Genomic DNA, 26,111 nt, shown 5'->3' on the forward strand with positions numbered 1-26,111 from the left:
AGGGACTAACAGAGCATTGCAGTGTGAGAATGTAATCAATGTAGCAGGGATGTGTCCAATTCTGCTGGTCCAGCTTCTGATTCTCAGCAAGGAGTCTAATAAACTGGATCTGAACTGGCAGAAAAGAGCACATAGGCGAGTGGTCTTTGTCAGTGCAGCTCCTATCACAGCCAAGGCCTCTGCTGTGACTTTTGACAGCTGAGCATCTGACTTGGTATTTTCACAGGAGCCACAGAGGAGGATGAAATTACAAAACAAACCCAAACCAACAAAATCAAAGCAGTAGAAAGAAATAAAACTACAATGGAAGCCTGCCTATTCCTGGCAAGGGCCATTCCTACACCCAGGAGATCTTGATGTGTAATAGACATGAGCACCAGTTAAAGGCACTTAGTCCACCTGTGGCCTGGGTAAGACATCTGCAGTGAAGATTGGAGAAGCCATATTTTCACTTGAGTATTTGGGCCTTTTTGTTGGGGGGTAAGGAAGATAAGTTCTCCCCCTTTCATAGAATGATAGAATTGTTCTGGATGGACGAGCCCTTGAAGCTCACCCCGTCCAACCACTCTCTGACTCTACCAAGGCTGGGGCTAAATCATGTCCCTCAGCACCACATCTCTGGGGCTTTGAAGTGCTTCCAGGGATGGGGATTCAGCCACCTCCCTGGGGAGCCTGTTCTGGTCTTCAAGAACCCTTTCAGTGACGAAGTTTCTTCTGTTGTCCAGTAGCAGAAGGGGTTGGGGTGTTTTACCAGGTGAAAATTTGAAGTCTCTGGGTCTGTTACTATGGGAATAATCTTCTGTGAAGGTTCTTGGGTCAGTTAAGGGCCTGATGTGAGGAGAGCTTTGAGGCATGGTTCAATAGCCATTGTGATGTTGGGTTGGCAGTTGGGTGTACTCTATGATCTTAAAAGTCTTTTTCCAATCAAAGTGATTCTATGACTTTCAGTTCACACTCACTGATTTTACTCCACTCACTTTCATAGCATTACTCCCAGTTTACACCAGTGCCCGGAGAGCACCACTGCAACCATAGGCTAGCAACAACTCAGACTCCCCTAAGTAGGGAACTGTGCAATTACCAGGGCTGAATTTAGTTGCAACCTCTCAATAAAATGGCTTGTGACAGAAAGTACAACTCCATAAACTCACCAGATTTCATCACATGGCATTGCTGTGAAGATTGAGTAGCATTACAAAGGCAGATGTGTTTGTAGCGATCGAGCTGCTAGTTCAAGGTTTGGGTAGCGGAAATTTGCTTGCTAACAGTTCAGCTTAAATGTTGAGGATTTTCACCTTATAAACTCCTCTTGAGCAACAGGCCTGTTTAATGCTAGGAGGAGAAGGAAATAATGTGTACAACTGCAGTTTATAGTAGCAACTGGAACCCTGCATACGTGGTTTTATGATGTACACAATTTTAGTAACATCTGACCCTGACATTTATATTCTCCATATCAAATAGTTTTTTCCCTTTTTCCTGGTAGTGGTGCTCATGAACTGATCACCAAGAAAAATTTAATGCCTGCTTTAGATGACTTGTGTCTTTCAGCTTGTTTAATTACCTTTGCAGGGGAAAGCTGGAGCCACTGGCTGTTAGTAGAAGGTCCAGGAAGGGGCTGTTAGCAAGCCAAGGCCTGCTCCAGCGAGGCAGAACGCAAAAAAAGAAAAAGGAACATACCACAATAGCAGGAAGCTATAGAACCCATTGATCTCCACCCATGGGGACACTGATCCAAAAAGTCAAGTTTTGTTTTCAAGGCAAGGCTAATTCAGCTCTCCCACCGAAGCAGTAATTTCTCTTGAGCTTGCTGCAGGGTCAAAAATGCACCCTCTTGGAGTGAGGGCTCCCAAACTGAACCCAGCGCTCAAATGTTATTGTGAAAACTGATGTGCTTTGTTACTTTGTGCTTGCCACAGGCCATTGCATTTTGGATTCTCCATCTTTCAGGGTTTATGGATAAATCTTCATAGCTGAGAAACCACTGTAATCCTAACCGTGGTACAGCCACAGAGCTTGCTGAGAGCCTGTGCTAAATAAAGAGGAACATTAAGATTAGGACTGAAATTGCTGAAATTCCCTCTGATTCAGGGAGCCAGTACAAGGACCACAAGCTATGCAGTTCCTCCTTTGAAGGTTTCAGTGCTGATGAAATGATACTTTAGTTATCTTTCTGTTTTTGTTTTCCCTCTTCATTTTGCTTCTATTTTTGGTGCAAGCTTTGTGCTGAAATTGATCTGGCCGCTTCCTTTTTGGAGCGTGGCAGTTGTGACATCATTTGTACCACAATAATGAACAACAGGAAGCAAACGTAGGCTTGGAAGCACAAAAAGATCAAGGCTGTAGTGCTCTCGAAGATAAAGGGGTGACAACAGTCTGTGTTGCAACAGTTTGTCTTGAGAATGTCCTGCAGACAGGAGGCCATTCCAGTGACTGCAGGCATTGAACATTCCTGATGGATGGAATAAAAGATGGGACAGTGAGCTGTTGGGTTCCCTGGGGAGAAGTGGTTCAGTGAGGTCAGGACAACACTCTTCTTTTTCACATGGACAGTCTCTAGGATAGTCTCCACAGCTGGATTTGCTACATGTTCTGGTGGGTCAGGAGACCTTGTGTCCTTGATCCTGTGGCAGATCATACCCAAGGGTCATCTTGTGAAACCTAGGTCTGTGGGAATATGGTGGACGGAGCTTTCATCAGCTGATTTGTAGTACTGTGAAGCACAGGGACCTTAAAGAAAAAGGTTTTTGTTTAACTCTGAGCTCTTGAGATGTGCCTGGGGACTGGAGGGAGAACTTCCTCTGAACTGTCTTGTAGGCAGAACTAGTTGCAATGCTCAGTTCTTTGAACAGCAGTTGAAGAATCAACCTTTAAAGGCTCTAGGCTGCTTCTTGCTTACTTGAGCTCCCAAAACCCCAACCCTAGCATGTGGAGACGTAGGCCATGACCTTGCAATGTAGTTGGCTCCTTCATTGTATCAAGGGATGGTGAAACTGAGGAGACATTTGCATCTGTGTCTGACTTACCTCTGGACTAGCACTTAGGGTTTACATGCGACTTCCTCGTGTCTTATGTGCACTATCTTCTGCTTTTGCTGTCTCATCTGTGGCAAGACAGATTCCTTCCTGCTCCAGGGTGTCATTGTCAGGTATAGCTGCCCTCCAGCACTTGGACTTCTGTCCAGGTATGTCCCTGTGATTATCCCATGGGATGCTCTATCATGTTGCTTCCCTGACTCTCTTTGGACTCGTTAAATCATAGAATGGGTTGGGTTGGAAGGGACCTTCAAGATTGTCTAGTTCCAACTCCCTGCCATGAGCAGGGACCCTTCCTACTAGATTGGGTTGCTCAAGGCACCATCCAGCCTAGCTTTGAATATTGCCAGGCTTGGAGTCTCCACATAATTCTCTGGGCACCCTGTACCAGTGCCTCACCACCCTCATGGGGAAAAATTTCTTCCTAATGTCTGATCTCAGTCCAGCTTCAATCAGTTTGAAGCCATTACTCCTCATAATCACAGGCTTTTGAAGGCTGTTGGCTTGCCTTGCACATTAAGGCCTTCCTCTTGAAGATTTCTTCCACATGAATATAACAGAGTGTTTGATCAGTAATTAGCTGGGCAGTGGGGTTCAACAAGGATAAGTGCAAAGTCCTTCATGTAGGAAGGAATAATAAACTGCACCAGTACAGGTTAGGAGGGGATGTGTGAAAGAGCAGCCCTGTGGAGAAGGACCTGGGAGTCCTGGTGGACAACAAGTTATCCTTGGGTCAGCAGTGTGCCCTGGTGGCCAAGAGGGCCAATGGGGTCCTGAGGAGCATTAAGAGGAGATTGAGGGAGGTTCTTCTCCCCCTCTGCTCTACCCTGGTGAGGACACACCTGGAATATTGCATCCAGTTTTGGGCTCTCCAGTTCAAGAAGGACAGGGAGTGAGTCCACGGGAGAGCTGCCAGGATGATGAAGGGTCTAGAGTACTGCCCTGTGAGGAGAGGCTGAGAGCCCTGGGGCTGTGTAGTCTGGAGAAGAATTAGAGGGGATTTAATGAATGTTTATAAATATCTGAGGGCTGGGAGTGAAGAGGGAGGGGACAGGCTCTGCTCAGTTGCACCCTGGGATAGGACAAGGGGTAATGGATACAAGCTACAGCACAGGAGGTTCCATCTCAGCATGAGGAGGAACTTGTTCACTGTCAGGGTCACAGAGCACTGGAGCAGGCTGTCCAGAGGGGTTGTGGAGTCTTCTTTTCTGGAGACTTTCAAGACCCATCTGGATGCATTCCTGTGTGACCTGTGCTAGATTCTATGGTCCTGCTCTGGCAGGGGGTTTGGACTTGGTGATTTTTGGAGGTCCTTTCCAACCTCTAATATCCTGTGATCCTTTGATTTACCCATCAGCAAGCTGCTATGGCAACAGTCTGTTCTGGTTTGATGGGCGTGAGGGGGCATTTGGCTATGGGTGAGCTCAAAGGAGCTGCTATGAGATGTCAGCAGCACAGCTTCCACATGAGATACTCCTGATCACCAGAGCTGACTTTGGTGCAGATAACACAGCACCACCTCCATCTCTTCTTATTGCAACCATCTGTGGGTTGTCTTTGTCAAACATCTGATAGAGCTCCCTTACCCTGTCTCACTCCCTCCACAAACTCCCATTAGTCATTCTTGGGCAGCACATGAAATGGGCTGGTGATAAACCTCTCCTCTAGACACCACAGTCATTCTGAGGGGCCCTCTGCTGGGCTGCCAAGACTCCACTCTGTTAACCCCTTGGTGCCTCTGAGCAGAATTTCCTAATGCCCATAAGACATGGCTCATTGCGGGGTTGATACAGCTCTTGGGGCACCTCATGTTACATAGAGATGGATTGATGGCTGTGATGTGTTAGAGATGAAATGGGCTTTTTTTTATTTAGTCAGTGGGCTGAGGAAGACTGCTTTTGTGTTAAGAACCTGGCCATTTGTGAAGGCCTGGACCTCCTCTGTGTTCCACTGGTAATGCAGAGAGAATGTTGTTTTTCTCCTTGTTCATACTACTTCAGCTAAAGATTAACTTTGGCAGAGTAACAAAAGGCTGCACACTGGTCAAGAAACCGTTGAGTCTGGAAGTTAGCAAAAGGTTTCTGGCCACTGGGGAGGAGGACATCATAGAACAGGAACTGGATGAATTTCTTAATAAACAGGAGAGTTTATTGTCTGGTTACATTTGGGTTGCTTTTCCTGAGGGTAGTGAGAAGCACATCCTTGACCTGATGCCAGTTATCAGGGAAATGTCAGAACTTTCACTTCCAGCATGGATTTCTCTGATGGGCAGGACCCTGCCATCGTAGAATCAATAAGGCTGGAAAAGACCTCAGAGATCATCAGGTCCAACCTGTCACCCAAGACCTCATGACTACTAAACCATGGCACCAAGTGCCACATCCAGTCCCCTCTTGAACACCTCCAGGGACGGTGACTCCACCACCTCCCTGGGCAGCACATACAGCCAACAACTCTCTGTGAAGAACTTTCTCCTCACCTCCAGCCTAAACCTCCCCTGGTGCAGCTTGAGACTGTGTCCTCTTGTTCTGGTTCTGGGTGCCTGGGAGAAGAGACCAACTCCCTCCTGGCTACAGCCTCCCTTCAGGTAGCTGTAGAGGGCAATGAGGTCTCTCCTGAGCCTCCTATTCTCCAGGCTAAGCAACCCCAGCTCCCTCAGCCTCTCCTCACAGGGCTGTGCTCCAGGCCCCTCCCCAGCCTCATTGCCCTTCTCTGGACACCTTCAAGTGTCTCAATGGCCTTCTTAAATTGAGTGGCCCAGAACTGGACACAGGACTCAAGGTGTGGCCTAACCAGTGCTGAGTACAGGGGCACAATGACTTCCCTGCTCCTGCTAGCCACACTGTTCCTAATGCAGGCCAGGATGCCATTGGCCTTCTTGGCCACCTGGGCACACTGCTGGCTCATGTTCACCCATCTGTCAATCAATACCCCTAGGTCTCTTTCTGTTTGGCAGCTCTCCAGCCACTCTAACCCCAGCCTGTAGCTCTGCCTGGGGTTGTGGCCAACGTGCAGCCCCTGGCACTTGGACTTGTTGATTGCCATCATGTTGGACTCTGCCCATCTGTCCAGCCAGTCAAGGTATCTCTGCAGAGCCCTTCTACCCCCTAACTGATCAACATCTGTTCCCAACTTGTTGTCATCTGCAAACTTGCTGATGGCTGACTCAATCCCCTCATCCAGATCATCAATGAAGATATTAAAGAGGATGGGGCCCAGAACCAATCCCTGGGGCACACCACTGGTGCCTGGCTGCCAGCTGGATGTGGCAGTGTGCTCCCATCCAAGCCATGGGCTGACAGCTTGGCCAGGAGTTTGCTGTGGGGGATGGTGTCAAAAGCCTTGCTGAGGTCCAGGTGGACTACATCCACAGCCTGCCCCACAGCCACCAGGTGGGTCACCTGATCATAGAAGGAGATCAGGTTGGAGAGGCAGGACCTGCCCTTCCTAAACCCATGCTGGCTGGGCCTGATCCCTTGGCCATCCTCTAAGTGCTGTGTGATTGCACTCAAGATGACCTGCTCCGTAATCTTGCTTGGCACTGAGGTCAGGCTGCCAGGCCTGGAGTTTCCAGGTTCCTCCATCCAACCCTTCTTGTGAATGGGGACCATACTGGGCCAGTTTCAGTCATCTGGGACCTCTCCAGTGAGCCAGGACTGGTGGAAAATGATGGAGAGCAGCTTGGCAGATCATCTGCCAGCTCTCTCAGCACCCTAGGATGGATCCCATCCAGTCCCATGGGCTTTTGAGGATCCAAGTGGCTCAGCAAGTCCCAAACTATTTCCTCGTGGATTTCAGGGGTACTACACTGCTCCCTGACCCCATCACCCAGTTCAGGAGGCCAGTTATCCTGGAGTCCTCCTGCCTTACTGTTGAAAATTGAGGCAAAGAAGGTATTTAGAACCTCAGCCTCTTCCTCATCTTTAGTTACAGTGTTCCTCCTCCAGGTCCAATAAGGAGTGGAGGTTCTTCTTGCCCTCCTTTTAGCATTAATGTATTTATAAAAATGCTTTTTATTATCTTTCACAGAAGTGGCCAGCTTAAGTTCTAACTGGGCTTTTGCCTCTCTAATTTTTCTCCTACATGACCTAACAACATCCTTAAACATATCTGGAGTTGCCTCCCCCCTTTCCAAAGGCGATGTGCCCTCTTTTTTCTCCTTAATTCCTTCAAGAGCTGTTTGCTCATCCAGGCCCAGAGCCTTCCCTTCAGCTCATCTTTTGGCACATGGGAACTGCCAGTTCCTGTGCCTTCAAGAGCTCCTGTTTGAAGTAGCTCCAACCATCCTGGACCCCTTGGTTCTTAAGGGCTGCTGCCCAGGGTACTTCCTGAATAAGCTGTTTGAACAAGCTGAAGTTTGCCCTCCGGAAGTCCAAGGTCAGGGTTCTGTTACTGCTCCTCCCTATCTCCCTGCATACTGAAAACTTCACTATCTCATGGTCACTGCACCCTAGACAGTCTCCTGCCATCACATCTCCCACCAACCTTTCTCTATTTAAGAACTGCAGGTCAAGCAGAGCCTGACCCCTGGTAAGCTCACTTAACAGCTGCATCAGGAAGCTGTCCTCCATATGCTCTAGGAACCTTCTGCACTGCCTCCTCTCTGCTGAGTTAAGTTCCCAGCAGATGTCTAGCAGGTTAAAATCACCCACAAGGACAAGACCTCATGATCTTGAGACATCCTCCAGTTGCTTGTAGAATGTTTCATCTGCCTCCTCATCTGAGCAGACAAAAGCCACCTCAACCCCCAAGTTGCAGCTCTGCTGCTGATGTATCAGCAGAGAAGGAGACACCATGTTGTTCCCTTTGCAGGGTTTCATGATGCTCTGAGGGGCAGGCACAAGCCTTTTGGAAAAGCACAAATGTTTTAACTGCTGCTTCACTCTCTGCCACATCATAGTTTTGTGGAAGCGAGAAGAGGGCAGGATGGTTGCTTTGTGTAATCTTGGCTTTATACAGCCTTTGCAAATCCCAGACTTTGGAGATGTCATTGCTGACTCAGGTGCTTGAGGCTTATGGGCTGTTCAGGAGAGCTGCATTGCTTTCGTGGAACCTGTGGTGTAAATCCAGCTCTTGAGGCAGTAAACCCTGGCTGGGCCGTGTGGGGGTGAAGTGAAGTTTTGTGCTTCACTGAGAGTGAGCAGGGCTTGAGGAGTTTGTGTCTTACATCAGTTGTGATTTCAAGCTGACCACTCGCTGAGGGCATCCCAGATACTCAGCAGTAAAATTGAAAATAAATTGCTTGAATTCCTCTGCGGATTATTGAAGCAACTTTTAAAGTTTTTTGATGTGATTTGGTGTAAAATCCAGGCAGGGCTCTCTCCTTCTCCCCAGCAGTGTCTGCCCAGTTTGTGACCCCTCGAGTCCCACAGACTTTTCCTCCTCTCAGCAGCAGTTCAAATTCTGAGATGCTGGCTTGCTTCTTTTATTTCACAGAGTCTGGTGAACATCACAGAGATCCCCTACATTCAGATAAAAATGTGAACGTTACTCGGGTTGCTGGGAGGAGCTAAACCTTCACATCCAAACCTCTTGTTACCCTTTGAGGTTGGATCTGTAGGCTGGTAGAGTATCCCTTAGACCTTCTCTGGAACTCATCTGGCATCAAAATGTCTTTCTTGTAATGAGTGGCCCAAAACTAAACTTGGTTGCCACTGCCTATGCTCAGTGATACGCCTCTGCACTCTTTGGACACCTTTTCTGGCCCACTCAGGGGCACAGAGACAGGCACTTCTTGAACACGAGTTGCTGAGCGCTGGAAGCTGCTGCCTGGGGTTCTCCGAAGATCCTGCCTGCGTCATTGTTCGCTTGTCACCGGACCCGGGAGCAGTGTTTGTAGAACGCTCTGCAGTGGTTTGTGTTTGGTCTTCTGTTTGCCCTGTTCACAACTCATTGTAGTATACAAGCTGTAGTAATTCAACCATTTCCTTCAGCTTCTGCTCCATAACCAGCTTCCTCTTATGTGGGGCTTTCAAAACCAGGTCTTTCAAACTCAGATATTTAAGGGGGCAGGAATGTCATGCTTTTGTGGCAGCCTATGCAACATGCTTAGTGTCTTGGACATCCAGGCAAGCTGTTGTTCATCCACTTACCAGTGCTTTGGTTGTCTTTCCCAGTTGATCATGTGGTTCCTGAGCCAGGGACCAGTTTGCTGACTGCCTTTGACCAGTGGCGAGAATGGGCAGACAGCAAATCCTGCTGTGACTACTCTCTGCATGTGGATATCACTGAGTGGCATAAAGGTGTCCAGGAGGAGATGGAAGCTCTGGTTAAAGATCATGGTAAGTTCAGGGAAGCCTTTTCCCTTCTTGTTTTTTACGTCTGGCTACCCTGTTATTGAAGACTGGTTCCTGTGATATATTTGACTCTTACGTCCCCATAAGGCTGTTTTGGGCCCTTCTGGCTGTTTGACCCACTCTAGCTTCTTCTGAAGGTTTTGTCAGTCACTGTCATAGGGGGCTCAGGGAGATAGTACATGCTGGTGCCCCTCCAGTGGGTAAGCATTGGTTTTGCTTAGCTGAATCTTGCTGCTGCCATGCAGAGAAGCACCTTTGTTCAATGTGGGGTCCTTGTAATTTTCATTACTGCAAGTAGGTGATATCTTCAGCTACTAAACTATTGTAAACTAAAAAGGGAAAAATCCAGCCCAGAGGAACAATCTAGAAGGAAGGTTGCTGAAAGTGGAGAAGAGATGAATAAAATGACCTCATAGGTTTTTCCCCTCTTTAATTTCCTTGACATTTCATCATTAGGCTAGAGCAATTTTCCATTCTGTGTGTAGTTTAAAAAACACCCTTTCACATCCTAATGAGTGCTTTTTCACACAAGCTTTTACTGGCTCAAGAGGCAGGAAAAGGAAAGCCAGCTTAGGAGCACTCCCTGTGTCTCGGTCAGTGTATGCACATGGGAGGAGGATGTGCTTGCGGATACTGATCTCCCATTACTCTAGCAGGAGGCCATGGGGGATCTGGTGGAGGAACCTAGTCTCTGCCTTTTTTTGTGTGTGATTTTTGCCTTTCTTTTTCCTCAGCCTCCTGCAATGTTTGATCCTTGGAGTTTTTCTTATTTCAATGCAAAGTGGAGGCCATGGGCTGTAGCTGTCTCCAAGGCTGGAGTGCAGGCTCCTCAGCTGGGTTAATAGATGCCACATGGCTGAGGATATCCTGGCAGGGTGCTGGGATCTTCTGAGAACTCGTGTGTCTGTGTGTGGACACATTTAGTAATTTATTTGTCCACTGTCTACTGCTGCTTGTGTGGGGGCCTGATTGAGGGGGATGTGTTCTCTAGGAGAAATGGTATTTTGTAGCTCTGTCTGTGCCTGCAGTTTGTGCCCCAGAGATAATTTCTCTGCTCTCTTTCTGCCAGGTGTGAACTCCTTCTTGGTTTACATGGCTTTCAAAGATCGCTTCCAGCTAACTGACTCTCAGGTAGGAAAGCTTCATGTTCACATCCTTCTGTCACTGCAGGGACAGTTTATAAATTGCTGCTCTATGTGCAGGCACAGGGCAGGACAAGGAGATCCCTGCTCTGGGTGTTCGTAAAGCTGCAACCGGTCCCGCTCCAGTTGTGGGGTTTTGGCTTCAGCCTTAGAATCAGTGGGACTGTACAAAGGATTTGTCATCTCATTTGTGTTTCTGGTGGATGGGTTTGGATACTTGGGCAGTTTGTATTTCTAACATGGTGGCAGAAGAGGAATGCCTGTGAACAGTTTGGAACGGTGTGGGAGGCAGTGGTCTGTGACAATTATCTCTAATGACTCTGGTCAGCATCTTAATGGGTGACCATTGACAGTGACAACATCGGTTGTTGATTACTCAACCTGAGCCCTCTCAAACTGGTTTGCTGGAGTGGGAAATCACACTGCTTCTGTCCCAGGCAGCAAGAGGGGTGGGTGCAGGTTCTCCATGAAAATCAAAACTAAGGAAACACTGGAACAGGCTCCACAGGGAGGTGGTTGAAGCCCCATTCCCAGAGGTGTTTCAGAGAGCAGAGATGTGGCACGGAGGGACATGGTTTGGTGCCACTCTTGGTAAAGTTAAAGAATGGCTGGACTGGATGAGCTTAAAAGTCTTTTGCAACCAAAACCATTCTATGATTCTGAGTTGTTTTGTTTTTCATGCCAATCACCAATAAATAAAGGCATGAAACAGGTACAACTCTGTCAGCTCTTTAAAATCACTCCAGATCTAGCCCTGTGTTTCTTCCACCAGTGTGGTAAACACCTGGCTGCTGAACAGTGCTTCTTTCCCATATCAGTGGCATCCAACTGTGCAGGCTGGGAAATTCAGTTACAGGTGGGAAAAGGGATCATGTTTATCCAGCAAAACCACATTTAACCCAGTTCAAGAGGGACAAATACTAGAGAGTCCAACAGAAGCCACAAGGATGATGAAGGGACTGGGACATCAGTCTGATGAGGAAAAGCTGAGAGACCTGGGGCTGCTTAGTCTGGAGAAGAGCAGCCTGTTAATGATTGCAAATATTAAGATACTAAAGAAAATTTCTTTCCTGAAAGAGTGGTCAGGGATTGGAACAGGCTGCCCAGGGAGGTGATGGAATCACCGTCTCTGGAGGCATTCAAGAAACTTGTGGACATGGCTCCTGGGGACATGGTTTAGTGGCCATGATGGTGTTAGGTTGATGGCTGGACAAGATGATCTTAGAGGTCCTTTCCAACCAAAGTAATCCTATGATTCTGTCTTGCTAAATATCCAAGGGGTGGATGTAAAGAAGATGGGGCCCGTTGAGGGGCAACAGACACAAACTGGGATGCAGGAAGTTCCACCTCAATGTGGGATGCACAAAGTTCCACCTCTATGTGAGGAGAAACTTCTTTGCTGTGAGGGTGCTGGAGCCGTCTGCCCAGAGAGGCTGTGGAGTCTCATTCTCTGGAGACTTTCAAAACCCACCTGGGCACACTCTTGGACAACCTGATCTAGGAGAACCTGCTTTAGCAAGATGACCTCTGGATGATCTCCAGAGGTCCCTTCCAACCCCCACCACTGGGATTCTGTGGTTGTCTCTCACTTCCATTCTGCAGAATTCTGTTTGCTGAAGGAGTCTGGAATGTTTCTGCATTTGTTACAGGAGAGTATACTCAGTGCATGTTGAAATGAGTGTTTTCTGTCTTGCAGATATATGAAGTCCTGAGTGTAATCCGGGATATTGGTGCGACAGCTCAAGTGCATGCAGAGAATGGTGACATCATTGCTGAGGTATGTAGTGTTTATTCTGTGGACTATTAACTTCAAAATCCCTGGGAGGGATTTAAACTCCTAATTCCTTCTTTGCAAGCAGAAAGTCGCCAAGAACCATTAAAAGCATGGCAGAGCTGTGTCAAGAATGCAAGCAGAGCGGTATATTAAATCTTACCCCTTTGTTGCCACTGCTAAAGCAGGTTTCCATGGCAGCTTTCAGTTTGTGATGGATATCAGCCATCTCTTCCTTATGTGAAAGCTATGTCTGAGTGTGGCTGTCACTGGGCACAATATAATGTTCCATGTATGCTAAGACCAGGGGAAGTGCTTATAAATCCTTCAGGGATGGGTGCCCAGTCTTTTTTTTCAGTGGCGTCCAGTGACAGGACAAGAGGTAAAGGGCACAAACCTGAACATAGGAAGTTCCATCCAAACATGAGGACCCTCTACCACACTGTTTACTTTGAGAGTGGTAGACTGCTAGAACAGGCTGCCCAGTGTGAAGTCTCTGTCTATGGAGTTACTCCAAACTTGCCTGGACACCATCCTATGCAAGCTGCTCTAGGTAAACCTGCTCTGACAGATGGGGTTGAACTGAATGGTCTCCAGAGATCTCTTCCAACCCCTACCATTCCATGATTCTGTGAAGTGGAAGGGGAAACAGTACATGTGATGCTGCTGTTTGGGATCTGTTAATCTTTTAAACACCAACAAAGAGCAAATGTTAGTAATACATTTAGTTTCAATGTGCTTTCCAGCTCACTGCATGCATTCTGCTGCAAGCATGCAAAACTGGTGTTGCAGAGGATTTCTGCATCACCTGTCTTGGGAGGAGCCTGCCTGAGTCTTTGAACCCAGTCACCTGCAGCTTCAGGATGATCTTTTTTGTGCGAGAATGTTATAGTCACAAATTAGTAGTGAAAGCTGAAGGGCTGTGAACCTAGTGTGAAGCCAATCAAAATAAAAGATTACATTGACCTCTTGTGAACAAATAAGCAACAGTTTTGTGACCTCAGGTTCCTCTCAGTAAAGGAAGTTGGACAGGACACTGGTTGTAAGGCCCTTTTGTAGAGCTCTCTATGATCCTTAGCTAGCATGCTTACTTATAGCTCTTTCAAACAGCTTTTGCTGCAAGAAAAAAATGGGGGGTGTTTTAAATATTTTTCTTGATCTTTCTTCTGTCTGCCTTAGGAGCAGCAAAGGATCCTGGAACTGGGGATCACAGGCCCTGAAGGGCATGTGTTGAGCAGACCTGAAGAGGTGAGTACCCCACTGCCTTTACTCCCTCAATTCATAATATTGCCATCAAGAACATTCTGGGATGAATGTAGCCAGAAACACAATTTCATCCTGGCTATAAACATTGCTGCAGTGTGGGGTAAGGGAAGAACTTCAGTCACTTCTAGGGATTAACTGATAGCTAGTCCTTTCTTGAGAGTAACTTAGGAGGAATTGAGGAGGCCCCTCAGCTTCTGTACTGGAGAAGAGGACATCTCCAGGGAGCAACTCATCCAGCCTAAGATTTCATTAACCCTCTGGAAAAGCTTGTTTCTTTCTCTTGATTCTCAAACACAGTCTGTAGAGGCTGTGCTCACACATCAGGTATCTAAAGTGAGGTGAGATGTCTTGGGTTCCCATCACATTCTTCCTTTCCAGTCTTCAGCATCACCAGACTGGGTATCTCACCATGGCATTCTGACTCTGTGAAGTCCATCTCAGGTGCAAGAAGTTCTTTTTGTTCCCCCAAGATAGCTGGGCTATACTGACTGCCAGATGCAGCAGCTGGAAGCTGGATGTGTGAGATCATCTACACCTGCCCCTTATGCTGTCTCTCTGTTTCCTTCCCTTCGTTGAGACAAGTGACATCCAGAGATGTTTCAGTAGGGATATAAATCATTCAATCACCTCATACAGAAGGGGAAGAAAGATAATGCTCAGCTTGGGCAGTATGTGAACCCTCACAGAATTTGTGGTTTTAGTTTCCTGAAAGTTGTGAGCAAAAACTTGCACTGAGATTTCCACTCACCCACCTCTTCAGGTTTTAACGACATGTTTTTTGGCTTGCATCAGGAGAGCAGGAAGAGATGCTGACATGACACTTGGGGGTCATCTGTGGAATACCCTTGAACTTCTGTTGCCATCAAAGGAAGGCTGCTCCTTACCTTAAAGGATCTGGCCATCAAGCTAACCAAGTCTTGTCCAGCTGCTCCAAAGCTCAGCCTTACAGGGGCAGAAGCTGTAAAGCATGAACTGTGTAGCTCCCTGGCTTGGTTGCTTTGTTCCATCTGTGCAGAAATAAGTTCTTTCTCTGCAGAGCAGGGAAGGCTGCCTGAGGATACATGGGCATCTTCCACTGGAACACTCCTCCCATTTTCACTGGGCAGCCTCTCAGCAGCTGCCCCCAGCTGCACTGTCTGCCCACTGTGGAAGTGTTTGGTTCAAAATTCTCCTCCTTGCAAGTCATAGCAAACAGAACAGGAAATGCTGTCAGCTGGCTCTCTCCCCACCTCTGCTCCAGTAACTTTGTGTTTTTAAAAACAAAACTTCCTTACAGCTGGCTGATGACAGAGGCTAGGTTCTGAGGATGGTAACACATCCCTAATTCCTGTTGTCTTCAGGAGGATGTTTCTTGGCATCTTTCTGGCCTTCCACATCACCCCTTAGGAAGTGCAGAGCTTGTCCCAAGGACTTGAAGGTGGTTGTCATCTTAATTGAAAAGCTGCTTAATTCAGACCTTCATCTACAGCAGACTAGCTCTGGAGCAGGCTGCCCAGTGAGGTGATGGAGTCTCTGGAGCCGTTCCAAATCCACCTGGAAGCCATCCTGTGCAAACTGCTCTGGGTGACCCTGCTCTGGCAGGGAGGTCTTACTTGGACTGTGGGTGTCTGAGTTCCCAGGTTGAGCAAAAGACATGAATTAAGGCTTAAGTTTCACTGCTGACTCATGGGTTTAGCTCGCTCACCTTAGTATCCTGGGTTGAGCCAAGGTGATGGTGTTCACCACATGTTTCCAGTCAGCAAAAGGAGTTTTAATTAAGACACTGCCATCCCAGGTCAGCATCACCCATCACTTTTCTAGAAAACTCCCCCCCCCTTCATAGCTCAGATCCTTCTGTGATGACTTTTCAGAGCAATCTGCCGTGGTTTTGTTTTTATTTTAGCCACAAAAATGCTGAAAGCACAGGCAGTCCCAAGTGCTCCAGGAAATGTCTGTCTGTTTTTTTTTTCCAAGAGAACTGCTGTGCTAGGGCTTCTAATGCATTGTGGTGATTGCAAACATTCCCCTCTGGACTAGTTGTTTGATTATTGTTGTTTGCCTGTCACCATAGCATCTGGGCACAAGACAGGAATTCAGCAGCCTTGCTCTCTTCTGCACAGAAAATACTCTCCTCCTGCTTAGCAGTTGCTCAAGTGCCTTTTGGTCAAAAGTATGAAGATTTGTGCTGTTTTATCCCTGCTTTACAAGTGGGGAAACTAAGGCACAGCTTGGAAATGTGACTCCCAAGAGCTGCAGTGACAGAGCAGTGTGCAGATCTGCTTTAAATGGGTAGTTTCCAGTGCCATTGCCTGGAAGCATTGGCCCATTTGAGTTCCCTCCTTGTCTCTCAGGAGGGACAGGAATGCTTTTCTTGGCTCCTCCTTTCAGCCTCCCTCTTGTCGGCAAGTGCTGCTGGCTGTGGCATACTTGAGTCAAATATCCTGGAATAAACACTCCTCAGTGTTGCCTTTTCCATCTTCCTGGGACAGCTGGGCCAGAAAACGTCCCTTCCTGTACATCACCCTGCTTGGGGAGGGTTAGCCACAAGCCCTGGTGTGGTGACAGGCATGGGCTCTAACCCTTTGGGAGCTGGAGACCAACCTACTGGGTCTGGGAGGCTGGTTTGCTTTTAAAAACCGTTGTGGTGTTTTTCTTGAGCAGTGCAGAGCAGTGGCACAAGTGGTGGCTTTGCCAGTGTGAGCAGAGCTGTTTTGGCCACTTAGGACATCAGCCTGAGGAAGACAGTTTCCAAAGCTCCTAATCTCAGCTCCTTCTCAGGGACCAAGCACAATGCTGGGAGCCAGTGCGTTCCAGTTGGGCGCTGGTGGCGATTTGCAGCCCTTTCATTGTGATAAGTTATTGTAGAACACATTTTCAAAGGTGCTGAGTGTGTGTCAATCCATGGGATTCATGGATTCATGTGGAGTCCATGGGATGTGCTGGTGGCCTCTCGCATTTGGGGATCAGCTGGCTGATTGCTCAGGGTTTCAGCTTCCTCTGTTGTTCACTTGAACAATGTTTGTGGTGTTGCAGGCTCAGTTCTCAGTGGTAGCAGGCACTGTGAGCATTACCCTGCTGCTTAATCTGTCTTCTGGATTGCTTTGATTAGGATGTGTGATCCCTGAAACTCTGCAGAGTGGTGACATTCCTTCTGAGGCTGTAGTTATAAAGTGACCATCAGTCTTGTTGAGGTTCTCTCTCTGTGCATGCACAAAATAGTAGTTAATTTATGGGGTGGTTCAGACTCTTCTCAGATCCCAAGCCAGATACTATAGTGGAGGGTGCAGTTTAGGAAGCTTGTTTGCAAACGTGGCTTACCAGGGTGTGTGGCTACAGCATCTCTCTTCCGTGTGGGCTGGAGAATGAAAAGTTTTGTTGAGTAGACACTCAGTTGCTTACCTTTGTCTGGGTTGAATCATTCTGACCTTGAGTGCCTGGAGTCTTACTTTAGGACTTAATCTGCTTGCAGAGAAACTTAGAAGCAGTCTGGAAGAAAAGGGAGTAATGAGAGCTTGATGTCATTTTAATTATCATGGTTGCACTACATTTTTCTGTCTTTGAACTGGAAAGGTCTCTAGTCTCAGCCCTGCACACTTTGTGTCCCATGAAAGCATAGGCTGTGACCCTCTGGAGTAAATGGGATATGCTGGCATGTGGGATGTTATGTGCCAACATGGGGGATGTTACTAACTTGCTGCTGATTTTGTGTCTCAGGTGGAGGCAGAAGCTGTGAACCGGGCAATAACCATTGCAAACCAAACCAACTGCCCCCTTTATATCACCAAGGTGATGAGCAAAAGTGCTGCTGATGTCATTGCTCAAGCCAGGAAAAAGGGTAAGTTATTGCCCTTGGATGAAAGTGCCCTGTTAGCTCATGCAGTTCAGCTTGTTGCCAGCAGAAGCTTCATCGCTGCAGGAAAGATCTCCTTTTCCAGTGTTTTTGTCCAGGCTCTTTTTCAAAAGGTCCCCTGCAACTGTTTCTGTCTCACCTTCCAGAGACTTTCCTTGGTACTTTCTGCTCAGCAGCTTCCTGAGGTCAGAAATGCTTCCAAGAGTCCTGATGGAGGTTTCAACTCAAAAGCATTGTTGGATTTAATTGGCCTAGCGAGGGGTTCCTGGTTCCAGCTATCCACTGTGCTCCTTGCTTGTGAAATAGATACTCCTCACGTGCTATAACTCATAGCCTGGCATCCAAACAGGAATTGGGATCCAGTAGTCTGGGTGAGGATGGGATTATCACTTCTGGTAACTGTGAGGATGTTGCAAGAAGAAAGACTCAGACTTGCTGTGGAGCCTGCTGTCTTGTGTTCTGTGTAACTGAGCTTCCTCTGTGAAGGAGCTGTGCTGCTCTGACGGATGCAGGAGCTTCTCCTGACCTTGCTGTCTTACCCCAAGGGAGAAGGGGTTAAAAAGCACAGTGAGTGGCTGTCTCCCTGCTTTATTCTGTGACTAAACCCTTAATTTCTATTTAAAGCAGCTCTGGGTGGGTGACTAAGGAGGAGGGATGATATTCCCCCTTCTTTCTTAGAAGGGTTGGATTTAATTTTGTGTGGTATAAATAAGCCTGAATGGATGTACAGATGACATCACTTTCCATCTGGGTGTTTGATGTGAGCAGAGCTAATTTCCTACAGCAGAAAACAGATTGGTGTCTGTTACTGGCTCAGAAGTACTTTGGTCCCATGATTCCTGTTAAATTAATTCAGAGTTGGTGAGGAGAACTGATTTCCAAGTTATCTCTTTCTCTTTGTGGCATGGGAACAGCTCGAGCTGTTTGGGATAAACCCTACCTCTCCTAGCTCCGTTAGTGGAGATTGTACTGAAATGAAGAGATGTTGGCAGAGTGACTGCATGTTGCATTACCTCAGACAATAACTTGATGTCATTGAGCAACTCAATCCAATAAGCCAGGGAAGCATCCCTGCCTTTTTCTGGGATTTTCTGGAGATATATGCACCACAGAGATGGAGCATCAACAAAACCACCTCTTGCTGTGCTCACTGTCCCCTGAGACCAGAAAGAGTGGTAATGGAATCATAGACTTATGTTGTAGAAGCCATAAAACACAATCTGATGGATGGGTGGGGGATGTTCCTCTACTTGTGCAAGATGCTGGGATTGCCCAGCTGAATGATTCCCCAGAACTCACGTCACTCAGCCTCCCAAGCAAAGCAGCGTGCCGTTTTCATTCGAAATGCCTTTTCTCCTTATAAGGAGAATTTGGGGTAAAAGTGGCACACTATCCCCTGTTCCTTTATTTAAATGATTTAAATGCTGTGCAGTTACCCAACTGGGTAACCCAAGAGGGCCACGCACACTAACTTTGTCCTCCCAAGCAACAGAGGAAACACAATCCAAGGCAAAACCAAGCCAGAATTGATTTGCTAAATGTCAAAGAATGGACGATACTTAAAGCCAGATGTTCCCAGTGGCATTTGCATGGAGAAGACTCCCTGCTGTCTGTCGCTGGCAGACCTGGGAGTTCAAACCATCACTCCTTGCAGAACAATCCTCCCAGTGTACTGGCCCAGAGTAAGTCTCCCATTAGCAGCCAGCGTGCTTTTTGCCTTGTTCTGATTTTGTAACCCTATTTGTGGCAAGTGATGTCAGACGGCTTCTTCCTCTGCTGGTGGATCCCCTCTGACAAAGTCTGTTCCCACATCTTCTGTTCCAGTGTGATCCTGGAAGCAGCAGGAAGCCAGTTAAAGCATCATTCTGCCTCAGATAGTGCACTCTTTCCCAGGGAGCTTGAGAGCCTGTAGACAGAACAGTAGCTTGGACAACATGGTGAAAAAAGATATCCTGTTCTTTTACTCAGCATGGGAAGGTGTGTGAGACCTTACAGACCGCTTCTGGAGATGCCTTTGCTAGTCTTTTCTGACGGAATTATTTAGGGTTATTATTTTGATTACCCCTGTCTTCTGCAGGCAGATCAAAATCCATGCTAGAAGCCAGATGAATAGAAGTAGAGCCCTCAAGAAGGCTTTGTTTGGTGAGCAGATCTGTGGATCTGCTTGCTGGCACTGCTTTTGAAGTTGCAGCATCTTGCATCTGCTTGGTGTACAGATGGTGCTGGTGCATTCCATCTCACAGTGTACCCTGGCCTTACAGATCTGCTCTTCCTTTATGTGGTTCCAAAAATGTTAATGAAGAGGAAGGATGCAGTGGTGGTTTGCTACCTGGAGAGAGAGCTAAAAGAGTCAATTCAATTTCTAGTTCTGACAGAGATACACCATGTCCCCTTGGGAGTCTCTCTGTTTCCCTGAGCTGCATTTGTGAACCAGAAACATGGATACTTCCTCTGTGAGGCAGGAAGGGAGGAAACTTTCCTGGTAGTTTTATCTGATCTATGCACAGAGCCTGCTCCAAGAAACTCGCCCTCATCAGATCTGCGATATATCCACATTTATGAAGATACTGCAGGTGCTATTCATATCACTCTTTTTCTTCCCCATCCCTTCTAAATCAGACTGGAGCTCCTCCCACTCTGACTCCTCCCCTCAGCCTTCTTATAGAATCATTGAGGTTGGAAAAGACTTCTAAGTTCATCAAGTACAACCCTCAACCCACCACCACCACGCCCACTAAATCATGTCCCAAAGTACTGTGTATGCAGGATTTTTGAAGACCTCTAGGGGTGGTGACTCCACCACCTCCCTGGGCAGCCTGTCCCAATGCCTGACCATCTTCAGAAAAGAACTTTTCCTGATATTCATTCTAAACCTCCCCTGGCACAACTTGAGGCCATTTCCTCTTGTCCTAAACCTTCATAAGGTTCTTGGCCCAGGATAGAATCCAACAAATCTTGACAGTAACCCTTTCCATTACCAATCTCAGCAGTTGTGTGAAGGCATGGTGCACATTTTGCTGCCCCCAGCTCTTATCAGTAAATATCTCTGTTATCAGCTTGGGTTTTTAGCTGTTTGGTTACTTGGTGTGAGGGACTGACTGTTGGAAAATGCTCAGTGTTTCTTTAGAGATCTCAGGGTAGGGGTGTAAAACTAAGAGTTTGCTTGTAAAAACATGCCCCATGTAGCATAGCACAGTTTCTGAGGAGGCTTTCTGGGAGTTGGATGGTATCTGATTGCCTGGTTATGCAGACCAGTGAATTCAGTCCAATGTTGTCTCTGTCACCACATACTTAAGAGAAACTACCAAGACACCCTGCTGTGTATGATGCTTTTGCCCAACTTGTCCTTTGTCAGAAGGATGCTTTATGCCTGGAAGCCGGGCTGGAGATGCGTGTTGCTTGGTGCTCACGCTGGCTCTGTCTGTATATCTGTCCTGTAGGCACTGTGGTGTATGGAGAGCCCATCACAGCCAGCTTGGGTACCGACGGGTCTCATTACTGGAGCAAGAACTGGGCTAAGGCAGCTGCTTTTGTCACTTCTCCACCACTGAGTCCTGACCCAACCACTCCTGATTTTCTCAACTCACTACTGTCCTGGTGAGTAGAGCTCTTTGTGTTCAGATAACACGTGCTTCATCATGAGACAAGTGGGTGATAGAAAGAAGAACTGCTGTTGCCATCAAGCAAAAGGATGGTTTACATTTAGGAGTAAACCTGTGACAATAAAATATCTTAGATACCCATTATTGTCTTTCCCAGTGGAGACCTCCAAGTTACTGGCAGTGCCCACTGCACCTTCAACACTGCTCAGAAAGCTGTTGGAAAGGACAACTTCACCCTGATCCCTGAAGGAACGAATGGGACTGAAGAGAGGATGTCCATCATCTGGGATAAGGCTGTGGTATGTCACATATGTCTTATGCTGCAACTAGGCATTTCAGAGATGGAAGAGCTGCAGCAATGTGTTGTTATCTACCCTCAGATACTTTTGTGGTCCTTCCAGTTGAGTTCTTTGCCCCTGTAGAGATCACTGGGGATTTTCTGTGCTGATTCTCAGTTGAGCATCTCTCTGACCATGAGCCAGCAACGTACTCTTGTGGCCAGGAAGGGCCACTCTGGGGTGCCATTCTGGGGTGGATTACAAGGGGTGTGACCAGTAGGTCGAGAGAGATTCTCCTCCCCTTCTACTCTGCATTGGTGAGGCTGCATTTGGAATACTGTGTCCAGTTCTGGGCCCCTTGGTTCAAGAAAGACAGTGGGCTACTTGAAAGAGTCCAGAACAGACCCACAAGGATGATTAAGGGAATGGAACATCTTCCATCTGAGGAGAGACCGAGGGAGCTGGGGCTCTTTAGCTTGGAGAAGACTGAGAGGTGACCTCATCAATGTTTATAAATATGTAAAGGGTGAGTCCTGAGAGGATGGAGCCAGGCTCTGCTCGGTGGTGCCCAATGACAGCACAAGGAGCAATGGTGGAAGTTGAGGCATAGGAAACTCCACATAAATATGAGGAAAATTTTTTTCACTGAGGGTGATGGAGCACTGGAACAGGCTGCCCAGGGAGGTTGTGGAGTCTCCCTCTCTGGAGATATTCAAAACTTGCCTGGATGCATTCCTGTGTAATCTGGTGTAGGTGATCCTGCTCTGGCAGGGGGGTTGGACTGGATCATCTTTTGAGGTCCCTTCCAGACCCTGAAATTCTGTGATTCTGTGATGAGTAGAGGCTGAGAGACCTGGGGCTCTTTAGGCTGGAAAAGAGAAGACTGAAAGAGTATCTTATAAATGCTTATAAATATCTGAAGGGTGGAGGTCATGATGATGGGACTTGGCTCTGTTCAATGGTGCCCAGTGATAGGACAAGGGGTAACAGGCACAACTAGAAGCCAGGAGATTTCACTTGAACTTAAAGAGAAACTTCTTCACTTTGAGGCTACTAGAGCCCTGGACCAGCCTGGCCAGAAAAATTAAGTCTCCTCTGGAGAGATTCCAAACCCCCTTGAACACTGTGATCCTGGGCAACCTGCCCTAGGTGACCCTGCTGTAGCAGGGGGTTGGACTTGATCATCTCCAGAGGTCCCTTCCAACCCCCACCACTCTGTGATTCTGTCTTTGTCTGCTCTTTGGTTTTCAAAGTGGTCCCTACCTGGCTAGTGCAGTGATGACTCCTGTCTCTCCCCAGGTGACTGGCAAGATGGATGAAAACCAGTTTGTCGCTGTGACCAGCACGAACGCAGCTAAAATCTTTAACCTCTACCCCCGCAAGGGCCGCATTGCCGTGGGCTCCGATGCTGATCTCGTCATCTGGGATCCTGACAGTGTCAAGACAATCTCTGCCAAGACTCATAACATAGTAAGGGAGCTCTGCTGCTCTTTCCCTCCTCTCTTCCTTTCACTGCCAGACTGCTGCCAAGAACTAGAGCTCATGACAACTCAGTGGGTTTGTTTTCTTGATGCTCCAGCCCTCTCAGGTCTCACACCCAGTGCAGCTCACTTATGTGAGCAGAAGGGAGGATGCTTTGAGTCCAAGTCTGAAATCACATGAATACCCAGAGATTCCTCTTGGAGCAAAGAGATTGCCTGCTCTAAGTGTTGGATGCTTGGATTTGAGCACACAGAAAGCTTTCTAGTGCTTCCACAGAAAGCTTTCTAGTGCTTCTAAAATATCAGAAGGCCTCATCACAATGTGCCTTTTGTGACCTAGCTCACTGGCAGTGAGAATGTGAACTGCTCCTTTTCTCTTTGGGGTTAGTGAAGCTTACCAGCTTGTGAACACCTTCACTGGTGGTGATCTGATCCAGACCACCGAGTCTGAGTGGATTTATACCACATGCTGATCTGGCACACGTCTGTTCAGTCAGACATGATTTTACTGGTGGTCATCCTGATGTTAGTTGGCACAAGGCAGCATCTGAGCTAGCCATATCTTCCTCTTGCTTTTCCTGTGGCTTTGTGGTGGGATGTGGAGGCACTGTTAGCTTGTGGACCCCAGCCATGTCCCATATCTTACACCTGGCTCCTATGGTGAAAAAGGTGTCCCATCCTGGGGGAAACTTCAGGACAGTCCCAGTGCAAAGGGCTGGTTGGAATCGCCCTGTGACATTTGAGTGGTGTCTCAGAGAAGGCAACCACTGTTTGCATTTGTTGATGACTTGTTTCAGTGCTGGCAATGAACCTATGGAATGTTTCCCTGGGGAAAAAAGAAAAAACCTCCTTGTTCTTTTTTTCTCTGAATGCTTTCATTCACTCTGGAACTGAAGGAGCAAAATTTTCTTCCACACTTGGATCCCTGGGCACATTTATACAGTTCACTTCTGTGTGGCTTAACTCAGGGTCAGAAGTGGTCAGAGGTGGCCTGGATTCACCCTCCCTGTGCTTAGACTTCTAACAGAGACATCCAGGCTCAGAGGTGTAGTCACTTCAGTCACGTTGGAGGTGCTTCCAGACTCATCACATCTCCATTTTGGAGAGGATTGACTTAGAGCAGGGGGCCCAGGAACATGGTGCTATTAGGTGCCAAACTTAGTGGTCTGTCTGTTGGGACAGGTTGGACTTGATGATCCTTGGGGTCTCTTCCAACCTTGGTTATACTGTGATACTGTGACGCTGGATTTGTGCTTAGGAAGGGCTCAGTGAGCTGGAAGCAGCTTGCTGGGTGGCGTGTTTGAAGGTCATTGAATTTAATGCTGTTGTCTTTAGGAAATTAATTAGGCTCTTTAAATTTCCTGACATAAAACTCTACCTCTTGTGGATATGCTCCTGTGCAATCAGGATTGACTTCACGATTTTTCCATATATCTAGGCCAGGCTGAAGGAGAACCAGATCCACCATGAAGTGACCATTCAGAAATACTTTAGAGATTAAGGACTGCAGATCCCCCTGAAACTCTTGCACCATACAAGACTCCAACACTCAGTGCTCAGCTGTTACCAAAGGCTGCAATTTTAAGTTGTGCCAAGACCATGGAGGGTGAATAGTTCTCATTTTCAAGTGGTTTGTTTAGAGCTTGAAGGGCTGTCTAAGAAATTCTAGGTTTTTTTCTTACACATCCAGCTCCATCCTCTTCTCCTGTCATTGCATCCCCTCTTATATCTGGCTTCTCACCTGCTGGGGTATTCTTCTCTGTCTCACGCTGCACATGCTCCTTGGGTTAGGGGAGAAGCTGATAGGAGTGATACCTTTAGAGCCAAGTCATCCTACTTGGGTCAAATATAAAACAAAAGCCTCTTTGAAAGGCAGAACAGTTGCTGTGGCACAGGGAGATGTGGTGATTATGTGGCATCAGATGATTGTTACTTGTTTAAATGGTAGAGCAGCACAGGGATGTTTTCCAAGAATTCACACTACTCTTACCACTGTCTGGCAGGGAAACATTAGGAGTTAGAGAGGAAGATAGTGTTGTTCTTGGAACCAGACTAGATCATAAGCTCTTAACCAAGCATCCTTCTTTGCCACCACAAGTGTTTTTTCAGACTAGGCCCAGTTCAGTGTCAGTTTAACCACCATTGTAGCTAATTGTGCATCTGCAGTTAAGCCTGCCTGTACTTGCAATGCACTTCAAGAGCAAACTCCATCATTAACTCAGTAAAAACAACCTGGGTTTGTCTCTGAGATGGTAACTGAGATTGGACCTGGGGGTGCTGGTTGATGGTATACTGAACATGAGCCTGCAGTGTGCCCAGGCAGCTAAGAGGGCCAATGGCATCCTGGCCTGCATCAGGAACAGTGTGGCCAGCAGCAGCAGGGAGGTCATTCTGCCCCTGTACACTGCACTGGTTAGGCCACACCTCGAGTACTGTGTCCAGTTCTGGGCCCCTCAGTTTAGGAAGGAGGTTGACTTGCTGGAACGAGTCCAGAGAAGGGCAACAAAGTTGGTGAGGGGTTTGGAACATAAGCCCTACGAGGAGAGGCTGAGGGAGCTGGGGTTGCTTAGCCTGGAAAAGAATAGACTCAGGGGTGACCTTATTGCTCTCTACAACTACCTGAAGGGAGGTTGTAGACAGACAGATGTTGGTCTCTTCTCCCAGGCGGCCAGTACCAGAACAAGAGGACACAGTCTCAGGCTGTGCCAGGGGAGGTTCAGGCTGGATGTCAGGAAAAAGTTCTATACAGAGAGAGTGATTGCCCATTGGAATGGGCTGCCCAGGGAGGTGGTGGAGTCGCCATCACTGGAGGTGTTCAGGAGAAGACTTGATGGGGTGCTTGGTGCCGTGGGTTAGATGTTTGGGTGGTGTTGGATTGGTTGATGGGTTGGATGCGATGATCTTGAAGGTCTCTTCCAACCTGGTTTATTCTATGTATTCTAACTAGAGTAGCAGTCCCCAAATAACATGAGTGCATCTCATCCAGGGTACTTCATGGTTGATCATTTACCAGTGATTCCTTTCAAACTTGCCTTTTTTCCATGGTGTGATGTTTACAGTCTTGTTAATTGAGGATGAGCAATCCCATTAGAGTAAAACAAGATTTGTCCTCGTCCCCCACCCATCAAACAAAGCAGTGATTTGAAACACAGCTTTCCTAAGTTATCCTTATTTGTGGGGTGATGCTCAGAGAAAACTTTCTTTGGCTTCTTAATCCATCACAGTATGGAAAAGAAAAGCCCTCTGTGCATTTCAGCAGGTAGGCTTCGCGATAACTCTTGTTCCAAACTGTGTTTCATCTTCATGAGTAAATCCTTTGTAAGGATAATAAAGACCAACCTTTCTGTTGAACCACAACTTGCATAACTCAGGGAAAGCCGTTGAATTTATTTCCATCTGTCCTTAAAATGT

At 47.3% G+C, this 26,111-nt stretch overlaps 1 protein-coding gene across 2 annotated transcripts in view; it reads left to right on the plus strand.

Moving 5' to 3' along the window:
- Positions 1-26,111, plus strand: part of DPYSL2 (dihydropyrimidinase like 2) — a 53,866-nt gene that overhangs the window by 22,244 nt on the left and 5,511 nt on the right. For both annotated transcript variants that reach the window (XM_054174845.1, XM_054174846.1), the window contains exons 4-11: positions 9,152-9,316; positions 10,401-10,462; positions 12,170-12,250; positions 13,424-13,492; positions 17,204-17,324; positions 20,780-20,936; positions 21,099-21,240; positions 22,519-22,689. In XM_054174845.1, coding sequence (XP_054030820.1) covers positions 9,152-9,316; positions 10,401-10,462; positions 12,170-12,250; positions 13,424-13,492; positions 17,204-17,324; positions 20,780-20,936; positions 21,099-21,240; positions 22,519-22,689 — 968 coding nt within the window. The remainder of the gene's footprint in view (positions 1-9,151; positions 9,317-10,400; positions 10,463-12,169; positions 12,251-13,423; positions 13,493-17,203; positions 17,325-20,779; positions 20,937-21,098; positions 21,241-22,518; positions 22,690-26,111) is intronic.

Source organism: Dryobates pubescens, chromosome 31 (assembly GCF_014839835.1).
Source record: "Dryobates pubescens isolate bDryPub1 chromosome 31, bDryPub1.pri, whole genome shotgun sequence".
Taxonomy (NCBI): domain Eukaryota; kingdom Metazoa; phylum Chordata; class Aves; order Piciformes; family Picidae; genus Dryobates; species Dryobates pubescens.